Source organism: Channa argus, chromosome 17 (genome assembly GCF_033026475.1).
Source record: "Channa argus isolate prfri chromosome 17, Channa argus male v1.0, whole genome shotgun sequence".
Taxonomy (NCBI): Eukaryota; Metazoa; Chordata; class Actinopteri; order Anabantiformes; family Channidae; genus Channa; species Channa argus.
In genome coordinates this window covers 14,508,371-14,531,447 of record NC_090213.1, presented here as the reverse complement: position 1 = coordinate 14,531,447, position 23,077 = coordinate 14,508,371, and the positions used below count along the sequence as shown (strand labels likewise).

The 23,077-nt window shown below is 39.8% G+C and overlaps 1 protein-coding gene across 5 annotated transcripts in view; it reads right to left on the bottom strand.

Moving 5' to 3' along the window:
* LOC137102594 (MAM domain-containing glycosylphosphatidylinositol anchor protein 2-like) overlaps positions 1 to 23,077 on the bottom strand; it is a 169,081-nt gene that overhangs the window by 44,002 nt on the left and 102,002 nt on the right. For 3 of the 5 annotated variants that reach the window (XM_067482259.1, XM_067482260.1, XM_067482263.1), the window contains 2 exons: positions 17,701 to 18,021; positions 3,393 to 3,665 (listed from right to left, as the gene is read on the bottom strand). In XM_067482259.1, coding sequence (XP_067338360.1) covers positions 3,393 to 3,665; positions 17,701 to 18,021 — 594 coding nt within the window. The remainder of the gene's footprint in view (positions 1 to 3,392; positions 3,666 to 17,700; positions 18,022 to 23,077) is intronic. The other 2 variants (XM_067482261.1, XM_067482262.1) reach the window with 1 other exon arrangement.

Here is a 23,077-nt window from a genome sequence, read left to right as displayed (position 1 = left end):
AATAATTAGAGTTCCCACTTGGTAAGATGTGTTTCTGTTTATATATCATTGGTCATTATAATATGGTTAAAAAAGTAAAAAGAACGCACAACTACAAACACATAAAGCTGTGTTCAGCAGCATAAATGAAAGAGAGGCTAGATTAGGTGTTTCAGCTCTGTTCCCTTCATGTATTTCTGTTGTCTGTAGAAATACATTGGTTTTGTGGCTCCTGTGGAAAGTTTTACATACGTAGACCTGAAAAAAAGAGACTTGAAAACATCACAAATGTGTAGTTTAGGTGTAGTTTCCATGCAGATAAGATGATGTAAACAGCTATTTTAAAAAGGCTGCTTGGTGCATTTGTAAAAAAAATAAAATAAATAAAGCTGACTCACTGTTTCTGTAATCCACAGCGTAACATTGTGCCATGTTATCTAGATACAAGATAAAAGATTTTTTTTATAATTCTAGTTGGTTGACATCTGGATTTATATTTTTTATTTGGGTTTATATATTAATCTTGCTGTTTTCTGTGCATACATCTTTTGCGTGCCTGTCCATCCTTGAAAAGTTAACCCTCCCCAAATTTTTCTCTCTGAGGTTTCTTCTGCTTTTCCATTTAATTTAATTTTTAATAATTTTTGGCTTTTTCAGGGTCTTAAGACGCAGAATATGCTTTGCTGCACAGATTAAAAAGTCCCTTGAGTCAAATTTGTGATTTCTGATCTAAGCAGCCTCTGTTTCTTCCATTTTCCACTGCTTTCTTTAATCTATCTTTTGAAAACACCCGAAAGTTAGGAAAATGCAACACGAAATTTCTGTATTGCCCCATTAAATCTCATGTTTGTCTATTCTGTGAACTGTGTTTCACCCTATCACTGCTTCATCAGTACACGTTTGCAGCCTAAGGACAGGATGTACAGTAAATGTAGACTTGCACACAAATCACTGACTTCATCAGACAAAGTAGTCTGAAGACTTAAAGACGGTGACAGATCTTTCCCCCCTAATTCTACCTCACCACTCACCTTGCTTAAAATCAGGGCTCCTGTGACAGAGAGGCTGAGCCAAAGCTCAGTGGTACACATTACATCCCTCTGAGGGGTCTCTCCCCTGGCACAATTTAATGGCCAACTTGGCCATTACAGCCAGTTCACTGTTTCCACAGATGTCCCAATGGCTTGGCACATGGGCATCCATGCACACACACATGCACACGCACACACACACACGCACACGCACACGCCCGCACACATCTCAATATACTTTTTGAGGCAAAAATATTTAAATAATCTTGAGAGTAGCCTCCTGTGTGATTTTTCTGTGCACATGTCTGTCTGCATTGCAACATGGCATATTGACTAAACCTATGACTTTAATTGATCCACTCTGTATTCAGGCCAAAACTTCCAATGGATATATTTATTCCACATCAGCACAGCCTAAGAATAAGTCAGGCAGAGCACGAGGAGGGAATATTTACTGAAGTGTCTACCTGCCTTCACTATGTAAAGTGAGAAAGCCAAGATACCACCTAACTGCATGGGCCATAACAAATATTTCATGAGCTTCATCTTGAAGTGGGCTTACAAGTCTTAGAGAGGAACTGATATCCACGTTCACTCAAGTAGATTATTTATTTTAACCGCACTAGAGTATATTGTAGATCTCATATTGAGGCTACTGAATTAAAGGTTAAAAAGAAAAAAAAATATTATAGAGTAAGAGTAGGAGTTAAGGGAATGGAGCAGATTTCATAGATGATGGTAGGAACCAAAGTGAATTTTCTGCACCATGCTCCTGCACTCTGGGGGTTACTAAAAGAGGCTCCATACCTTTGGCAACCACTGAGTCCAGATGGTGGGAATCTGGAGCATTGAGCAGGAGGAACAGAGTGATGGTGGGAGAGGGAGGGAAGGAGGGATCAAGGATGAAAGGGAAAAAAGGGGGTGAGGGAGTGTGAGCAATAGCAAGCAAAACAACTGCCCTGTTGAGAAAAACAAATGGCTGGAAGGACTATCTGCTTCCATCTCCCTGCTCTACCTGTGTCACCAGGGAAGACAGATTGATGACACACACTAATGGGAGTATCCATCCCCTCTCACAAGGAAAGCTGGAAAGAGGGTGGACAACAGAAAGAAGTGTCAAATAAGAAAAATGAAGAATAAGGGACAGAAACCACGGACAATGAGAAAAACAAAAGATTGTAGAGAAGGTATGATTAGAAGACAGCAAAATTGACAGTATCACAGAGGAGAACAACCTAAGTGGCAGAGGATCACAGTGACAAATACTTTGTCGGTGACCCTGCAGCTCCTGTCTCTGATGTGAGGTCTGGGAGATCGAAACCTTGGCCAGACTTCCTGCGGTCACTCAGCACAGCCAAACTAATTTGATTCTGTCATAACAACCAACCAGAAGATGGACACTCGGTGCTCTTGAAAAAAAATTCTATCTATCTATCTATCTATCTATCTATCTATCTATCTATCTATCTATCTATCTATCTATCTATCTATCTAGAGAGTCAGTCTAAAAAATAGCAGAAAGGGGTGTGTGCATTTTGTGAGAGAACAGGTTTAGTATTTCAGACAAAGGAAGATCTCATGTGATTGATGTGTCCTATTCAGATCAACAATCTATAGTGTTTTTTGTCCTTCTATTCTTTTAAATGAATTGTCTATCAGAAATAGGCACATACACGCCCCTAAAACACAGGGTGACAAGGGCTGTTATATATTTGAAGAGACAATTTCAGCTGTCTAAAATGCTCTAATTACTAAAGAACTTGTAGACATGCAGATATGCCCAAAAAGAATGAAAGCAAGATGTCTATCATCAAGTAATGCCTCAAGATGGATAAAACTGAGAATCAATTATATATTTTGTATGTGGCATGTAACTTATTATTAGTAATTGCAAACCTAAAAATGATAAAAAAAATTAAGAAATCAATTACATATGTTTAGTCTGTTGTAAGCCGCAACCAGTAGCATGTCTGGTGATGCCTGTTCCTACAATAGTAATGGAACCCAGATCTACTTCAAGGCTAAGATGTGCTTCACACTAAATTATTTTGTTCGATTGCAGGCTACATAAAAAAAGCCCCCTTCACAATAGCACACTTACAGTACTGTGAAGTATTTTTTCACAGTGTGGTATTTTCCACTGTCCTGCTCTTTACTGGATTTGGAGAAATATTTAAACCAACAATCCCAGTCAATCTTCACGGTATCCTAAATCTATAGACAACGATTAACCATCTCTATTATGCAGTAAGAGACTAGTGCTATTTATCTTAGTCTTTTATTAAGATTTCATACATGCAGCTACGAAGTGCATTAAGACCAACAGTCAATTTCTACAGAGCATAAAGACATGAAAAAGAAAACCCTTTAGTAACAGCTTACCTGTAACCTGGAAGGTGCATTTGCCTGCTCCAGCTTCATTGATGACATTACAGGTGTACTCCCCCCAGCCGTCTCGATTCAGATTGCGGATGGTGTATTCTGTCTCGTCTCTTTGGGCATCGAAGGCTCCAGCATGTAGAAGTCTGTTAGATAGCAGCCACTCGAAGCGTAGCACGCGGGAGGGGTGGGCTCGCAGCACCTTGCAGGTCATCACCACAGGCCTTCCCAGGCCCTGACGCTTCTCCATGTAAACCGGCTCCACTGTTGGAGGATCTATGTGGAACACAGAACGGCTCAGACAAGTTCAGATGACATTTTATAGGTACAGAAAGGTATGTCAAGAATGTCGGTGCAGTGGGAAAACAGAAGACCACAAAAAAAGCCTTGGAATAAGAGGGCAAAGAAATAAAAAGCGAGTAACTGGGAGGAGGAAGCATTGAAGTCTATACAAGAAAAACAATATATTCAGGCAAAGGCCCTCATGGTCACAGTAGGTTGTCTCTGATTTCCAGAGATATTTACAGACAACAAATATTGAAAAGATATAAAAGTGTAGACAAGCTAGGTATGAGGAGAATTAATAAATACATTTAAAAGCTAATCAAGGACATGTTACAAAAGTGTGAAAGCACAAGGATGATGTCTCTAAGCAATGCACTTTAAGTTTGCCACAGGCCTAAGAACATAGTGTAACTGGAATGAAAACAGCAGCCTTTTGGATGACAAATGACACATTGGACCCTGAAAGGGACAGAATAAAATTCAGAGGACAGTGTAGCATTATGTGTATGAGAACAGTGAGCACAGAGAAAGAGGTAAGATGTAAGAATATTAAAAGAAACTTTAAACAATCAGCTCTGCAGAGTCAATACAGCTCAGCTATAAAAGAAACATGACAAGTGAAAACAATTGTGAGGAGAGATGAAAATGGGTGCAGGAAGATCAATTTTGCAGTAAAACTACAACAATGTTCTGAATGTAATCAGTCACGCTTCACAGAAAATTGGTAATGGGATGATGAAGTGCACCTCAAGCTTTCAAAATGGAAAATTAATAACTTATTTGAGTATGTGACAGGCTTCACCTCTTCCCCTAAAGACAACCTAGAATTATTCAGCCAGACCTCACTGCAACCCAGATATTGCAATATAAAAGTATGATTTTTAAATGTTAGAATGCTAGTTCATGTTGATGACGACCAAATTGTGTGGACAACTGTGGTGTGTAAGTGCTTGTGCACGCAAGCGTCGAAATTGTTATGAATAATTTCTCATCTTAAGCATCTTTGCTCTTGACATGCTCATACAGATGCTTGACAAAAGTCACAGTAGGCCTTAAAAAACAACAGCGAATGCTGAGGAGAAGAGAAAGAATGACACAGAACTCCCTAATTGCCTGAAATTTGCATAATTTCTCGCAGGGTAAATGGAAGGCGGATATCTACAGCCAGGGCTGGGGATGTTACTTTTCAAAATGTAATCTGTTACAGATCACTGATTACCTGATTGAAACTGTAATCTGCAACATAATCTTCTACATTATTCACACTTGGTAATATAATCTAATTACTGAGCCTTCAGAGCTTGATAGGATATGCAATTAAATGAAGAGTTTATTAAAATTTACAGCATATAATTTCATAACACTATTATTGGCATTATCCACAACCTTAATCAGTCATTTTATAAAAGATGTAGAAGATGCTATATCTTCCAAGCTAAATCATTGTATATAATCACGGTTTTAATGTGGTAGTTTAAAGTTTAATGTTTGTATTTCTAATTAATGTAACCGAGTTAACCTCAGCCCAGGCGGCAGAAGAGGGCAGGTCCTGCAGGCCTGAGAAGTGCACAGGGAAATGTGGGCTGTTAATATCATACTGTATGCAAAATAATAGATCACATGCTACACACTCCCAAATGGGAGTTTTCCTTTTTGCCCCCTGATGCTAATTATCACATAACAGAATCCTAGAATTCACACAGTAGCTACTATGATTAATGACACCCCATTAGATTGGATAATGACTTGCTAAAATGTGAAAAATAATAAATCACAACACACTGGACAGTAGAGAAAGTAAACACAAATCTTCTGAGAGGGCTGGGCTCAAAAAAAAAAAAAAAAAAAAAAAAAAAAAAAAAAGTTTCCCTACTTCACACGATGCTGTTCACAAGGTGGAGAGTAAAGTGGCTTTCATCTCTGCTAAATGAAACAGCAATCAGTTCCTCCTTCAAATGAGACTTGCTTAGGCTTTTATCCAAACCCAGTGTTTTATCTCTGACTCCAAAAGAAGGGTCTGAATCTCTACTTATCACATTAGAATTGTAGGTTTTTGTGCAGTGGTAAATCACAGCCCATCTCTACAGCCTCCCTGAGTGGCACACGACCAAATTGCAGTAAGTGCATTTCCATTCACACAGAAAGACAAATAGAGACAGGGTCTGGGTCAGCAACATTAAAACAAAAAGGGGAAAAAATCCCTTATGTAACGAAAAATATTCTTTGAACAAGGGCAAATGCCTCATCTCCCCCCTGTGCATCTCATGTGAAACAACTGTCCAGTGAACTCGAAGAGAAAGCAGCAAAAAGGTCCAGTGTGATAATCCCATTGTCAATGTAGCAGTGAGGGCAAATGAAAGCTTGGAGTTGCTGTAAGTCACAGAGGGAGGGAAAACCCTGAGCACTGGCTGAGATGTAATCCATCATCAGTCACCTGTGGATACCTTGACAGTAATGTGTAGAAAAACAACATTTAGGAGCAAAGAGGCATTTTCCCCATGGTCTGCAAAGAAAGCCATCTACAGGGAGGAGGACAGAACAAAGACATGGGCATACAGTTCAAGGGGGAAATGTGCATGTGCGTGAAGCTGATGTGAAGTTGTGCGCTACCACTTGACTGGTTTACAATAAACTTCAGTTTCAGTCAAAAAAGGAGGACATCAGGAGCAGCACATGTTACAAGTCTTTTAGCAAGTCAGCAAAAGTAGATTGTACAGTAGAGAAGGTTCATGTGTTGGATGTTCATTCTACCTTTCTTTCATCTTTTTTCCCCCCGAAAGCACAAGAATGTCTTTCTATATGACTCAAAAATGGAAAATAAAATCTGACAAGGGTGAAATAATCTTGTGTACAGTATTACAACAGGTGACATGGTAAATTTTGTTCCCCAGCACTATTTCCAACCAGAATAAGAACAGAGGCATGCTAACCCAACCGCTGCTCTGAGTTTTCCTATTTTAACTGAAATAATGTTTTCATGCTCTTCTACTTTCTTTCCTGTACTCAAATGTAAAGCTATTGTCAGCAAAAGTCAACACGGTTTCTTCCACAAAAGCCCACCAGTGGGGGGGGAAAAAAGGCTTTTAATGTGGAAACTCAGCACTAAAACAAATTTCTGAGGAAAAAAGGCAAAGTGGAAAACTTGACACTGTTTGGTGTACTGAAGGAGTTTTTCAAGACTGCAGGTAAACATGGAGGAAGCTTTGAGTTTGCATTAACTGGGGAACAGGTTAGGTCTGCCACCGGGGTACAGGCTTGGCTATATGTGTTTTAAAGGAAAAGAAAACACACAATTTTCTCTGAAATAATTTACAACTGAGGTTTTCCTCCAGAACGCCTCGGAAACTTTCTGTTTTCACTGAGCCCAGCATAGATTCAAGGCACCCTGTGCTAGATGCAGTGAAGCAACCCTAAATATTACTGAGCCTCGTCCATGTCTCACAGCGGGATGGTGTTCTTTCCTTTGAAACTTTTTTCTTCTGTGATGCTCAAGAACCAGGACACTATGTCCTGCACATAAACAGAGATTTAGTGAAAAATGAAAAATAAATGAAAAGAAGTTGACATGAAGCATCTGCCAGTATAATGCTTTTCAGATGCTCTGGTGGGTAACTCTATACTGTATGCTTTTAATTTTAATATTAGCATTTTTAAAATTACATTTAAATAAGTGAACTTTATTTTTGATATATATATATCATAACCCTCACAGGCCGTCAACCCCATCATTGCCCGAGAGCTTTCCTTTAGTTTTAAAGGGCATTCTCCCAGTATCAAAATAGCTTGTCAACACTGTTTTTTTTTAAGCAAACCCCAGTGATGTTTCTGTTGTTTTCCTTTTTGGATCCTAATCCTCTGGTCTCTTCTACTATGGAGGCAAGTTTAATTCAGAAAGCCACAAGTTGTGACTGATGCTGTTGTACCTTGATCTTGGAGGTCAGCATTTATCTCTTGTGTCTGCGATTCTTCTGTTCAATCTGGGCTTAGTTTTTCTCTTGCAGCCACATCCAGGCACTTGCTATGGTTCCATCAGTTTTAAGGCTACAAAATAAAACTCAAACGGGGGCTAGCATGAGATCTCAAATCACTTCACTCTGCTCCACTCTGTCGTCCTGCACTGCTGTGCTGTGCTATGGCTCAGCCACACTCTGCCCATTTCTCCCAGTAGTCAACAATGTGAAATAACAATAAATTAGAATACCCCAAAACGTAATAATTGAGCATATGTAACTGAATTCTTATCTAACTTATCTGTAAATAATTCAGCTCTTTTCACAGCTTCATTGTTTTGAATTTATGGAAACCCAAAGGTACAATGTCAATACTTTTCAGGAAGAGCAGAGCATTGTTACAATCAATTGTAAGTATAGTAATGCTATTTGTCTTTTCTGTGAATAAAAACATAAATATTTAATGGTAGTATATACCTCATAGTCAACACTGATGCAAAAATGTGTTAGAAGCAGTTTATTGTTGTGGATGGCTGCGGCGAAGCTATAGTTTTTATTCTAGTCTTCTTACTGTAAATGAACCAAAAAGTATCACAAGATAAAACTCAGGGGTCATAAGATGATTATGCGGTAGGATAGAAGAAAAAACAACTGCTTCACAAATGTACTTTTGTAGCATTACATGCGTCAATTTCGAGTCTTGATCGAAGAAATAACATTCATTAGGAAGTCAAACAGATAGATACAGAATATGAAATGATAACCCTGATTCAACTGATTTATGAGTCTCTGTGTTGAATAATGTAGAGAACACAGCTCCACATCAATGCACCATCTTCCCTCATGCTACAGCCCATGCAATCAAACAATAAACTTCAGCACCATCTGCATTATCATACTGTTATTTAAACGTGGGGATAATATACGACTTTAAATATACACTTAATGATAATCAATGTACACTCTTTAGTGCAAGCAGTCGCCTGGTGATCCGCTATTAGGTTTAGCTCAATCACTGACCAAGTTATGAATTATTCTGTCTAAGCTGTGTGCAGGGTTCTGTTTACAATCTACGTATTTGCTGATCTATACTAGTTAAGATTCGATATTGTTCCATAAAAAAAGGTTATTAAAATTTCATCCCCTAAATGCAGTGTGTGAGCCTGGCTGTAATGCAAAAAATGTATTCTCCGGCGTTAGGCTAATGTAAATCGCTCTGATATGATTCACATTAGAATGAGCCTCAGGGGCCAGTTGTGCAGGCCTTATTGATGCAGAAAGGAAAATTAATTAAAAACAATAATCATGTAATTCTGCTCATTGCTTTTTACCCAGACAGTAGCCTTTTATTCTGGCTTGTCTTTTGATGTATATCAGATAGCAAGGTGCTTGCTCAGGGGGACAATCGCACAGTTGCATCAGGCAGGTGTCATGGGCAATGTGAGGAAGAACAGAAGGGAAGCCTGGATAAAAGATTCCTGTGCATCTGGGCTGAAGTAGAGCTTGATAACTCTCACTCTGACAGACAGTGGTATCTAGGACAGGAGACCACTTTATACCCCCTTCTTCTTTCTATTTCTCTCTTTTCCTTCACTCCCCCTCTCAAGCCTGTGGACCATGCCAAGTCTGTCTGACTAAGAACATTAGGGTGTCACAGCTTGGGATTTGGCGTTTGCAATTCTATTAGCGCGACAACTCTAAAGGCAGACGTCTTCGATTCCCTCTACCTCTCCTCCTGGCGTTGCCTCTGTCAGCCAACAGATGCAGGTTTTTACATATCAAAGCTCTTAACTTGCCAGAGTCGTTCTTTCACGCCTCTAATGCTCTTTGCTTCATAGGACTGTACCTCTGTCCCTTGATCAAGTTACTAAACGCTGCTTTGCACATGGCTCACCACCAAAGGCGGGTGGCTCATGCTGGGACCTGGAAATGCAGACGAGAAAAGCATCTCAAAGGAACTGGCTTGCTCCTACTCACCATGAGACAGGCCAAGAGAATGAAGGGACGGGTGTAGGGAGACAGGTGTAGGGAGCAAACAACAAAAGCAAGGGCCAGATTGTGTTAATAAACTAAATTCCTGAGGGCGGAATGACAAACAAAGGTTTAAGTACTTGGCAGATGTATTAGAGTAAACACTGTGCATTCATGTGAATGCACGGTGGACATGTTTCTTCAATATATTCAAATTGTGTCAGAGGAATCCAACAAATCAAGTGTGGATTATTTGTGCTTTTTAAATTTATACTTTGATTCAAACTACCAATGAGGAGCAAATCTCTGGAGGCAGCTGGCTCTGAAGTAAGAACCTGCCAGAAAAAATGATTCACCCTCGTCAGATGTTATCACGTCATTTAAAGGTCATTATCAATGTCTACAGCCCAACGCGTACCTGCTCCACATACAGTAGGTATCTATTATGTAATATCATGAACTGCAATTGCATTAGATTTTGACATTATTATTGACAGGCCTTTGGTGGCATTTAGCCATCCAAACGAGACGGCTTTGGTTAGTGTCACAGTACATCACAACAATAGAATAGTGTAGTATAGAGACAAGACTGATTAACAATATTTAATGATATATAAACCGGTTACATTTAGACAAAAACTGTATGGTTAGGGTGGATTAAAAACTGAAACAACAGTAAGACAGAAAATAATGACTAAAGTATCAACATTGACCCACAATATGAAATAAGACACAAACTAGTGTTTTTTTTTTGACACTTGACCATCAGCTCCAACCATTGAACACTATGAATTACCAGGTGAATTATCAGGTTTTTGATGTGTATCAGGCTTTGAAGTAACCACAAGCCAAAGTCAATCTATCTAAAAAAAAAGCAATAGATTTTTTGGCTTTTCTCTTTTAGCTGAGGCCATTAGGTCTCAGCCTTCCCCTCTCTCATGGCCTGAGGCAGGTCATCTCCATCCTTCTCCTAGGAACAGTCATTCCCTGTAAGTGGCCCCCTGTTCATTGTCACTCAGACATGGGGGTAAACCCTACACAGCGTGTGAGAAGAGATGACCTCACCTGGTTGGATGTCAGAGCAAAGCTTGAAAGCAATCGTGATATTGACCTCCACCTCTGAGATAAAGTGATTCTAAAGGTTGTAAAACTTTGTTAAAATTACACTGAAGCTTATTGTAAACACAGTGATGGGGATGTTTCCTAGCTTTTTCTATATCACACTTAATTTAAGTGAGAGAATGAATGTATATAATGAACTTAAAACCCTTGGATGTTGATAAAGTCCAGGTAACGTCCAAGTGAGTCAGTGTCTGAACAGGGCAGCAACCTGCCGAAATCAGGCACATTTTTGGTTGTGTGAAGCGACAACTTCAATCAGTCAACTTCAGGACCTGATCCTCTGGTTCTAATGTAAAAGTAGCTTGTGTCTGGGATGTCACCTAGTTTGGAATAGAAGTGACATACAAACATGATCAAAGCTAGTTTTGCTGTATATAAGTAGACATGCTAAATAAAGATCTGCAACATTTAGCAATAATGGCCAGTTAACTTGCTTAGAATGTTTTATGCTACAAAGTGCTATAATAGACCCAATTTATAAAGATAATAAAGAACCATACAGACTTATGCTATTTCTATATAGAAGGTATCACAGCTGCACTTTTCATCCATCGTTGTTTCTTTTATTGTTTTATTTGACAGGGACGGTGTTAATAAGCATTTTAGCAAATGAACCAGAATTAGCCTAAAGGCTATTTTTCATCTGCAGTCACTGGACAGGTGTTAACATTGTTAAATAGTTAAAAAATAAAATAATACAATATGGTGACAAACACACTGAGTAGTCACAGAATAAAACAACACAAATACGTCAGAGGTATCAACAGATAATTAAACATGTGTCATGTTGATACCATGTGTGTATATGACTGTATCCTCTGCATACATCTGAATATAATTATTTGGACATACTAATGGCAGATCATTTATGTAGATGCCATGATTTGGCCCTGGATTTCAGTTTGTCTTTTCACCGGCTTCACTTTCCATCCTGGACTGGTCACTGCCAGATTTCCCATTCCATAGTTTGGCCAGCTTTACTAGTAATCATCAACTTTGTTGTTGTTTTTACCTGTTCTTCTGTCTATTTTACCCCAACTCTTCCCACAGTCCCCTGCCAGATTGTCTCTCTGCATGCTGACAGTGAGCTTTTGTAGTATGATCTGCTGCCAGATTACCTGTTACCTGCCTGCTAATCTGCATGCCAAACTGTCTGACCTGTCTATCTGCTAGTTCATTGTTTTTTGCTTGCCTGTCTGCAACCCACTACCAGATGCTGCTCGAACACCGGTTCTGTGATCTCTGTACTCCTGGACATTGTGCTTTCCTGCTTTGGACCCTGGACTCTGGAAGGAGCTCTGAGCCCCTTCTTGTTTGCTCTGGTGATGGACAGGCTGACAGATGAGGTTAGACAGGAATCTCCGTGGACTATGATGTTTGCAGATGACATTGTGATTTGTAGTGAGAGCAGGGAGTAGGTGGAGGAAAATCTAGAGATATGGAGGTCTGCTCTGGTAATCAGAGGAATGAAGCTTAGCCGCAGCAAGACAGAATACATGTGTGTCAATGAGAGGGGCCCAGGTGGAACGGTGAGGTTTGAAGGGAGCAGAGGTGAAGAAGGTGCAGGACTGTAACTACTTAAGGTCAACGGTTCAGAGCAACGGAGAGTGTGGAAAAGAGGTGAAAAGGCGAGTGCAAGAAGGTTGGAACGGGTGGAGAAAAGTGTTGTGTTGTCTAATAAACGAGTATCAGCGAGAATGAAAGGAAAGTTGTTCAAGACGGTGGTGAGACCAGCAATGGTGTTCAGCTTAGAGACAGTGGCACTGAAGAAAAGACAGGAGGCAGAGCTGGAGGTAGCAGAGCTTAAGATGTTGAGGTTCTGTTTGGGAGTGATGAGGATGGACAGGATCAGGAATGAGGACATCAGAGGGACAGCTCGTGTTAGATGTGTTGGAGATCAAGTCACAGAGGCCATATTGAGGTGGTTTGGACATGTTCAGGTGAGAGACTGTGAATATAAGTGTGAATATACTGTGAATATATGTGAATAGGATGCAGAGGATAGGGTTACCTTTCGGCTGTTCCCTTTCAGGGGTCGGCCTGAAAGGGAACTAAAGGAAAAGAAGAAAGAAGGAGTGTTTCTCTGTTTATTCTTAGCTGTTGGCAGTGGTAGATGAAGTACTCAAAAACCATAATTGAGTAAAAGTACACATACACAAACAAAAATGTACACTATTAAAAGTACCCACTGACATTTGTACTTTAGTAAAGGTAAGTACATGATTTATATTTTACATAAAGTATTAAATGTAAAAGTACTCAACTTTTTTTTTCTCTGTGGACCAGTGCTGCTTTATGTTTCTTTTTCCTTTTAACTAACCTTTTATTTTTTTCGTCCACTAATTAATGATAATAGACATAAATGAAGCTGTTTTAGCTATGATCTGGTGCTTTTTAAAGTTTTATTTCTAAACTACTCATGTTGTAACATCACATAGTGACAGTAACAGTCTAACTAACAGTTCTGTGATTTCAACAATAAAACACTGATACAACCCCTGAGAAAATGTTCAAAGAGCTAAGAATAAGCTCAGGACGCACTGAAGAAGAGCCACAGAAATCCATTGTCAAGGAAAAGAATCTAAGAGTAAAAGTATGTGGTTCTCCTGAAACAATATTTTATATTTAATCCAAGTAAACAGTGGATGGTCGCACATAACCCCACTGAGCACTAGTTCATGTAGCTGCTTCCTACTGAAGGAGAGGAGAACAAAAAATAAATCGCTTTGGTCAATCACTCATGTGAGTCAGTGGGGACCAGCTCGGTCCCAGTTCTAAGTGCATTAACACCGAGAACCCGCATAGCTCTGATTTACATCTGCCCCTTTCTGAGTGCAAGGCACCAAGATGGAGAGGGAGGCAACGCCAAGTTCCAGAGTACTGCTTGTTTTATTGTTTGAAAGACTTTGAAACCGCGTTCCATTATCCTATTTAAAGGCACATTACACTATGAATTAAGCAGTTTATTTCTGGAAAAAAGACCATCAGTCCGGGTTTTTTTTTACTTTAGCTGTGAGTGCTCCTGCGCAGTGAGTGCAGAAGTCAGTAGACACAACACGCTAAACAGTAAAATTACTGAGTACCGGCTCACTTTGAGTACTTCTAATATGTCAAATAAGTCTTTTAATTGAGCCTATAGATGGAGGGACTAACAGCCTACCTGAACCTTTTTTATTAAAGCAATTCTTGTGTCCTTGTGACTTGTTTTAATAATAAAAAAAAAAAAAACGGACAAAGTGGTTAATTATGAAATCTGTCAAATAATGGGATTGTAACGTATAACACAACTTTGATTAAAAATGCAGTGGAGTAAAAAGTACAGATATTTACTCTTAGATGTAGTGGAGTAAAAGTCAAAGTAGCCTTAATTAAATTTACTTAAGTAAAGTACCAATACGTGAAAAATATAACTAAGTACAGTAAAGTACTTCATTATAATTCTGCCTGTTGGTTCCTGTTTAGGCACTAGGTTTAGTTATTTATTGGTGTATCCCTGTCTGTCAGCTCTGTTTATAATCTAGTCTTTGGTTATAGGTTTATCTCTGTCTGTCAGCCCTGTTTATACCCTAGTTCTGGTTTTCGATTTATTCCTGTCTGTTGCTCCTTTGTTCATGTTTTCTCTGTTTGGTTTATTAATTTTCTCCTTTGGTTTCCCTATTTATCGAGGCTCTAGTTCTACTTGTAGATGCACCCATCTGAATAATTGTCATCCTCACTCTTGCCCAAGTTTTCTGTATGTACTCTCCTCAGTTTATCATTTATCGGATCTTGTTTGTTCTGTTTTACATGCTCTCTCTGAGGCCATTGTTATGGTCCTTTTTATGTTTTTGGTTGTGTTAATACCTGCCCCTACGCGCAGGCGTATTATTGCATTATATCTTTCTGTCTTTTCACACTAAGTGTTCTCCCAACCCTTCTTTGGATTTGTATTTTCTAGTCTCTTGATTATTTGCAGCTTATTTAATCACTAGTCCTGTATTGTTTCCTTAATTAATGTTTGTCTACTTATGTTCAGATAAGTTGCCTGGTTTTCCGCTCAGCAACATGTGTTTCCTGTCCTCTGCTCAGGAGAGAATTACAGTTTTTCCTTGCTTTATTACCAGTAAATAAACCTATTGTACCATTTGTACCAGCACTTCCCCTCGCTGTCCATTCTTGGGTCCACCACGACACACAAAACCGTTACAGTAAAGAAAAAAGTAATGGTCCCAGAATGAATCCTTGCGGGACACCTGTGGACAGATGGAGGGGAGGGGAGTGGTAATTATAGACTCTGACTAACTGTGATTGATTTGACAAATAAGTTTCAATCCATTTTATGGCACCTAATTTAATGCACTGAATTCGGTCTATAATACTTTATAATTAACAGTGTCAAAAGCCTTAAGATCGAGAAACAAAGCACCAACCACACCACCTTTATCCAGTAAATATTTAACATTTTCTGGAAAGAAGCAGTTAGCTGTCTCTGTAGAGGACTTTGCTCTGAAACCAAATTGCATTGGGTGCAGAGCAAAAGAATTGGTGTTCAAATGTTTAAGCATTTGTTGAGCAATGAGTTTCTCCAACTTTAGACACTGTAGGTAGGATACTGATTGGTCTGTGATTGCATACTGACAAGGGGTCCCCGCTTTTATGGATTGGGATTACAGCTGTTGACTTCCACACATTACGAAAAAAAATGAGAGAGATTGAGAATTTTGGTTACTGGGGTATTTAATGTATGACTAAGCTCTTTCAGCATAAATTTGTCTATACCAAAGACATCCTTTGTTCTGGATGGTTTGAGAGATCTTGTATTCCGGCCTATACTTTTTTTTTAAATGGTTTAGATTCTCCCTTTGCCTTCTCTATTATAGTCAAGACAAAAACAGCTTTAGCCTTATGTTTTTAACCACTTTATTCCTTAAAGTTGTGTACAGATTACTCTCATTTGTTGATTTAGTTTTGATTACATTTTTTAACACTAGATCCCTCTCTTTCATTAGATTTACAATATCAGAATGTATCCAAGGTAATACATTTTTATTACATTTGTAATTAATTTTAAGTCTTTGCTTGTTCTTTCAATAATTGTTAAGAATGATTCACTCTCCTTTTCACAGTCTATTCCCAGCAGTACATGACCCCAATCAATCTGCTGCACATTTTTTAAAACTCTCCTCTTTAAATCTTGGGATTCCTACAAATTCTTCTTCCCTGACACAAGAACAATATCTCTTCTTTGTAAGCTTTCTGGGTACAAGAGTGCGATCGTGGTCAGAAAGACTAGTTAACATAATAAATGACTATTATTCTCTCAGGTCGATTGGTAAATATTAGATCAATCTGAGTACTGCTTAATATGATGATTCGTGTAGGCCCTTTAAGCAATTAGACTAGATCAAACTTTTTAGCATTTCAATTTTGCATTACAAAAACAAATACCAATGTTCTTCTTTTAATTGTGCATCTCAATATTTTTTTCTACCCCATATTGACCTCATTGCATAAGTGAGATCAACAGAGTGTTGGTAATTAATGAAGGTCATCTCAGAGTCTAAATCCTTTGTTTACTTTGTGCTGTCAGCATTGGTGCATAGCAAAGCCACTAACCTTTGATATAGGCTGTCATCACTGCATAATCATAATCAATTCAAAAATTCTACTTCAAAGCACATCAAAACTTCATTAATTCTCTTAACACTGCACAATGGGTAACAGCTAAGCTGAAAACGTGAACGCCATAGCAAATGGTGCAATAAAACCCAAAAAAATGAGGGCAGAATTATGCTCTAATCCTTGTCAGTGAGTACAGAATGAGGACTGCTTGTTCGTCTTCAATCACAAAATTGGTAGTGGGTGTGGAAAGTTCGTTTCGAATCAAAACCTTGGTTGGGCTGCAGCCATAATTCTGTTTTATTAGACACGCTTCACTAGCTGTTGAATGTGTTTTGGAGTCTTTTGTTTTGACAAGTCTTACGTTGAGGACACATGGCATGTTAATTGCTATTTTACAGTGGTTTATGACTGCCACTGCACAGGTTTTTGCTACACTTCGGTAATCTGAGGTGGAAGAATATACAAATTAACTAAGTAGGCCATGAGGAAAACAATGGAACTGTGGCTATGAGTCTCAGTTTTTCTATTTCCTGTAATCACTTGGCAGGGAAGAGTAAGCACCCTACATGGATTGCTTTCATTTCCTTCCTATCCATCTTCTGTTATTTTTTCAGCAGAGAGAAACATCCCCAACCCTGCCACCGCTTTGAATCTGTAACGCTCATTCGAAATATTCCATTCAAATCTCCATAAATGAATACAAAATGAATACTACTGGGAATAAATTATCCCCTAACTAATTAGCTGTTAAGCCATCTTAGAATGTCAGATCTTAAAGGAAAGGAAGGGGTTTCTCAATGAGCGCTGTGTGTGTGTGTGTGTGTGTGTGTGTGTGTGTGTGTGTGTGTGTGTGTGTGTGTGTGTGTGTGTGTGTGTGTGTGTGTGTGTGGAGGGGAGGGGGTTGCTGAGATGTGGCTGATATGTGGCTCATAATCTTTGGGTCTTGTCTAATCTGACCATGCAAATACACACAAACAAACCCTAACAAGTGGGGACATTGGTACCTAGAGCTTTGTTCCTATGTTAATACTAGTTCTGCTTAGTTCACACTGTGCAGATAAAGTCCTCCGCTTAGTGTAAGAGGTGGCATTACAACTGTTTCCTCTCAGACCTGACTGCATGTACCAGGGGACTGGACTAATTTTACATCCTTCAGAAGGAAATTGAGAAAAAAAAAGAAGAGAATTTTCAATTTTGGTCACACTGGCATAGAACACAAAGATTAATTACATTGCATACAAAGAAAACAGCTCAAAATAGCAATTGACTCATCATATTGTACATGTGCATGTATTATATCACTTGCTAGAGAACACAATGTATAAACACACAATATACAAAAACACATTCGCAGACGAAAAACCAAGAGTCTGTCTACTTACATTGTACAATCAGCTCCACCACGGCCTCCCGGGGCTTTACGTTGAACCCATTATATTGGCTCGTCTGGCAGCGGTAAGAACCAGTCATCTCCCTGGACACATTAACAATACGCAGAACACCATCGTAGCTTTCCATCTGCATGTTGCCATCCGGCATGGGTGCCTCCTTATCTGCCCGTGACCAAAGGATGATAGGCTTGGGTTTTCCTGAAACAAGGCACTCCAGCTCCACAGTGTCACCCTCACGGGCCACCAGGGGGGACTTGCCCCGGGGTACTGTCAGGTTGGGGGGAACTAAGAAAGAGAAAAACAGAGGAGGGACTGATATGGGGCTCTAGAAAGTCTGCAGGCGGGGTAAGAGGAAATGGTCGAATGGAAGGGAGATGTGGCATGGAAGCTATGCGGAAAGCGAATGAGCATCCAATTCGCAATGAAAATGAAGCTGATTCTTAGCCACGCACACAGCATTGTATGGATGGACCATGCGGATATTAGCAGCAACATTTGAAAACAGCTCGTACAAGACAATCATTAAGTAAAAACGTCATAAACGGACACCAGCGAGAAAGTTAAATATCATCAAGCAATGACAAACAATGAGCAATGCAATGAAGAGCTGACAAGCAAATAAATAAATTGTCTTCATACCAATCAAAGAAAATGACAAGTAATAGCCTGTTTCAACAAAATAAGTCCAGGTACTTGGGAGCCACTCAGAAATTAAACTAAGAAATACTGCAAATACTTACATTTTTTGCATAATGTTAATTACCAAAACATTCTCCAAAAATGTTCCTGTATGCTGCCGTAGACTGCTCCACAGCAGCCACTACAGTGTTGGAGAGTAACAACGCAGATGAGAGCAGGGATTGCATATAATCACAATGACTTTTGTGCACTAACCCATAAACGAGTGCATGCGCAGTCACCATTAGGATGCCTGCTAGTTCGGTTTGACTTGTTTTCTTCATTTGCTCTCCTGGTCACTTCTCTTTCCCTTGTCTGGCTTTACGTTAAGCACGTCCTTTATAGAATGGTTCATAACCTGACAATCAAACGTCGAACATTACAAGGATTGGATTACCCTTCCTTAAGTACAGTTTCTACAGTGGTTTGTACTGTAAGACTGGGGAAATGGGTCATTTACAGTATAGTGTAGGCTTTCTAACAAGTTCCAAAGTTACAAGATTCACCTAATAATCATAGAATAAACTAACTAACTATCATGCAAAAATAATGTGTTACCCAAGATACCATCATCATCATCATCATCCCTAATATAGTATCATGGTCATGGTCATAATCACATTTTCACCATTAAATTATATTCACCATCGCATCACATGGTTTTTCAATACCATCATTATTTCAACATGCATAATTCTTATCGGCATCACCACCACTTGCAACAATGTCATCATTCTTCGCAGCTTTTTACTGCCTGGCCTGCCTCTTCATCCAAATACTCGATCTCATCCACAGCATCATATAATTCACAGCATTAAAACAGAACCCTCCCAAAGGTGATACAGCATTATTGCTGGCCATGTAACAAAATATAACCCAATAAATAATTTTCAGTTGTTTAACGGACATTTTAGAGCCTGGCTGAAAGAGAACAATAAATAATAAAAGAAGTACAAAGTGCCAGATGCAGGTTTCCTTATGTTTGCCTGTGTGTGTATGTGTTCTAAGTTTGGAAAGCAAAAAATCTAGCAGGTTGGTTTTTGCATTCTGGTTCCTCATCAAGCCTGCTGGCCAAGTAAATTTGTTTAATTAGTAAACCTGGCAAATTACACCGGCTCCTAGTGTGCTATGTGTGTGTATTCGTGTGTTCACGTGTATTTGTGCAAGTTCAAACCATCAGCAGACTCCAAGACTATTTTGTACTAGTGCGCCCAAAATAGTCTAGAGCCAGCGATTCAAAGAGAGAAAATCTTCTCAGCAATGATGAAACCGTGTCATGCTTCCTTGACAATTTTCGAATCACTGTCATTCTGCCCAAACAATGCTACAGCTGGAATGAAGTCAAGCCACATTGAAGTTTCATAGTGATGAAATCACCAGCAATCTCCAGAAAATGAAACAGAGTCCATCTATATTTCTTATGACCCCATTTGAGTCTGGGTGAGGGGTAACAATCACACAGCAATGTCGATGCAGTTAGGCTGTTGCTTTGGTCCTTAAACTCAATCCGAAGATACTGTACAAATCCTCTCAAAATGCTGCAGCTACTGTAAAACTGCATACAAATCAAACTTGTACTGTTAATAAAAAGCTTAAAATGCTTCCCTGATTCTATGTTGTAGATATAAAAATACTCAATTTAAAAAATAAAACTTAACTCACCCACCACATGCAAATTTACCCAATTGGTGATCCCCGAGAAAATAACTGTCTAAGACTTCTCTTTGGACATCACCATCAAAAGCTTTAATTTAAAATTACCACATAGCTTGGAGGAACAAACAGTGACAACTTTTCACATGCAGCAGATTTTCACATGCAGCAGATTTGCAGCAATGTTGGCATTCATCTGGATTTGTTTTTCAGAGAACATATTCAAAGGTCATGTAGTTAAGTCTTCTCTCCACCAACTCCTGAAGGAAACAATTGCTCTTTAGTTTCTAGCTGAGACCTTTCAGAAAAAGTAGCCATTTGATCCACTGCTTAAACAAAAATATTACTTTAGCAGCTGCTGTTTATTGTTTAAGGACTATACTGTGCTGATTAATCATTGTGTGACTTCATATAAAAACCAGCAGGTTGAATTTCCTGTTAGACACACATTCAGCTGCCCATCAGCTACTCCAACATTCATCTAGAACTTTGCAGGTATGTGAAGCATAAACATGCTGGTGTCATTAGCACGGAATAATAAAGACTTGTCCTTGACAGATACGTTTTGGCACTGTTGTCTGGCACTAAAGGAAAAGCAAAAATGATCTCCGTGGAGACAATGACAGCAGCCGCTCATTCCATTCTCACACAGTTGCGGATTGGTATTCACACAATGTCTCGACTGAGCGAGCCAGGTGTCAAGAACTGACAGATTTCTTTCCTCAGCATATTTTCTCCACTTTTCCCAACATTTCCTTGGGTCCAAAGAGTGAAATGGTGATTTGACAGCAGCAGCATAGTAGGGGAGCAGCAAACATCCATTAGCAAGTGCAGAAGAGGTGTATTCACTCAGTTGCCATCATTACATCTGGCCTCTCCACAGCCCAGATTAGGCAGGCAATTACAGTTGTCTGCCTATTGGATCTGGCAGCACAAATACTGGCTATCAGCTGCCATTGTCTCTCTCTACACCATCACGGAAATGCAAACAGACATACATGGACTATACACAGACATTTCCCCATCTCTCGCTTGCTTACTCTGTATCTCCAACTCCTGCTTTCGCTTTGCTTTCTCTGTGTGTGAGACTGACCACTGAGATGCTCAGTGTGGCAGTGAGCCTGCTACTGGTCTTCACTGTGCTCTCATTGTGCCAAAACCATCCAAATGCCAGTGATGCCTGCAGGGCATGCCCGCTGTGTGCGTATGCTTGTGTAGTGTGCACTTACGTGGTTTTATGTCTCTCTGTGTGCAAGTGTGTATAGCTGAGTGTTTCTCTTCTAGCCCATGGGTGACAACATGCTGTGATCCTGCCTCAGCTCCTCAATGGGATGCTTCTCACCATTGTTGCTGACTGAAAACATTGTGTGGGTGAGTGTGTGCATGTGTCACTGTGTGTATGTGCCCGTGTTTGAGTGTGTGTGAGAGAGAGAGAGACAGAGAGAGAGTAAGAGAAAGAGAAAGTTTGTTAACTTTGTGGGTCTGAACTGGGAATGGATGTCTTTGTTTTGCCTCAGTACCCCTACACATCTTTAGGTCCTCAGCTGGAATGATCCTCCAAGTGTAGAGGCTCTTTGCTGAAGCCTTTCAGCAGGATCCATCAGCGCCACAGCAGACACAGTGCAATGTGAGCAGACTGCAAAATGGGGAATATCTAGCACTTTGCATTTACTTACAGCTACAGGATCCAGAGTAGTACACATGGATGTCTTTGAGAATAAACAACATTCCCACTGCCCCCTTTTCAGGTAAGTGCTGTGACTTCTCTCCCAGTCACCATAGCAACATTGCACCGTCTACTACTGCATCTCCTGCAGAGTGTGTGTCTGTAAGTGTGAGTGCATGTTTAGACAGCTTGAGGTCAATGAGTTGGTCACAATGTGACAGGACTCTCTGCTCCTCTGTGTCCTGGACCTCTGGGGACAGCGAGAGGAGTCCCACAGACCACTGTGTGTGTTTATGTGCATGTGGGAGAGCTGCATGTTGCAAGTTGCTGAAGTGTAAAAATGTGCACAGATGGGTTAAATTCGGCTTAGTGCAATGATATACTTCAGCAAAACTATTTTGTGTGTTTTGAGCTGTATGCTGGTCCCCTGAGATTTTATAAGTTATCCTACAATCAATCGCACAAATCTCTCCTGAATTCATGTGGCTGAGATTGTAGAGCAGCAGCCCTTCAATACCAATGCTCTCATGGGTTGCAGTTTGAGTTGTGGCAACACTGCTCTCTGTAATGTTGCCCTTTTGTATTTTCACATTCTCTTAGCCCGATAGAATAAAAGGAATGCCCAATACACAGTCTAAAAGCATAAACACACACCTCTAGTACCACTACTTTTTCTGCTGCTAAGCAGTGAGCAACTCTCCTAGAAAGACCTGAGTTTATGTACATTGCTCAAGGGGCATTGACAGTATTTAATGAGGGAGGGAGACTGTTTCTTATTCAGATTTTCCCAGCTGGACAGGGAGGTGATTTCCCAGATGGCCACCTCCATAAAGCATGATTTCAGGTGGTGCAGTTGAAGCTTTATGCAGGTACGCTGGGCCTAATGTGCTGAGCTATCTAGTCTTATTAACATATTTTATAGACTTTGTACAAAGTGAGAACTGGTCACAGCCAAGTTTGGATGGTAAATTGTACTACTACACTTCTGCCTGCCACCCACTGATTTCCCCTATAACATGTGTACATATGTGTTTGTTTTTTAAGGGTGCAGAGTATGTTTCCCCCCTGACAGTTTCAACATCTACAGCTTTTCTCAGAAACATCACAGGTGTTGAGCTGACATATGCTGCCAGGTGGTTATTTGCCTATGCTTCGAGAAGTGGCATGACCATGACATCTACTGGTGTCACATGGCAGATTTTTCAGGACAGCATCCCAGCTGTGGGACAGCTGCTAAGCCCCTACATCCCAGTTTACACCTCACTAGGTCTGTTTCTGTTAATTTAATGGTGGGATCTGCTGCTCTCTGATGTTATTATTTAAGTCCAGGTTTCATTTCATTTCATTTTTGTCTTGCATCTTAGCATTGGT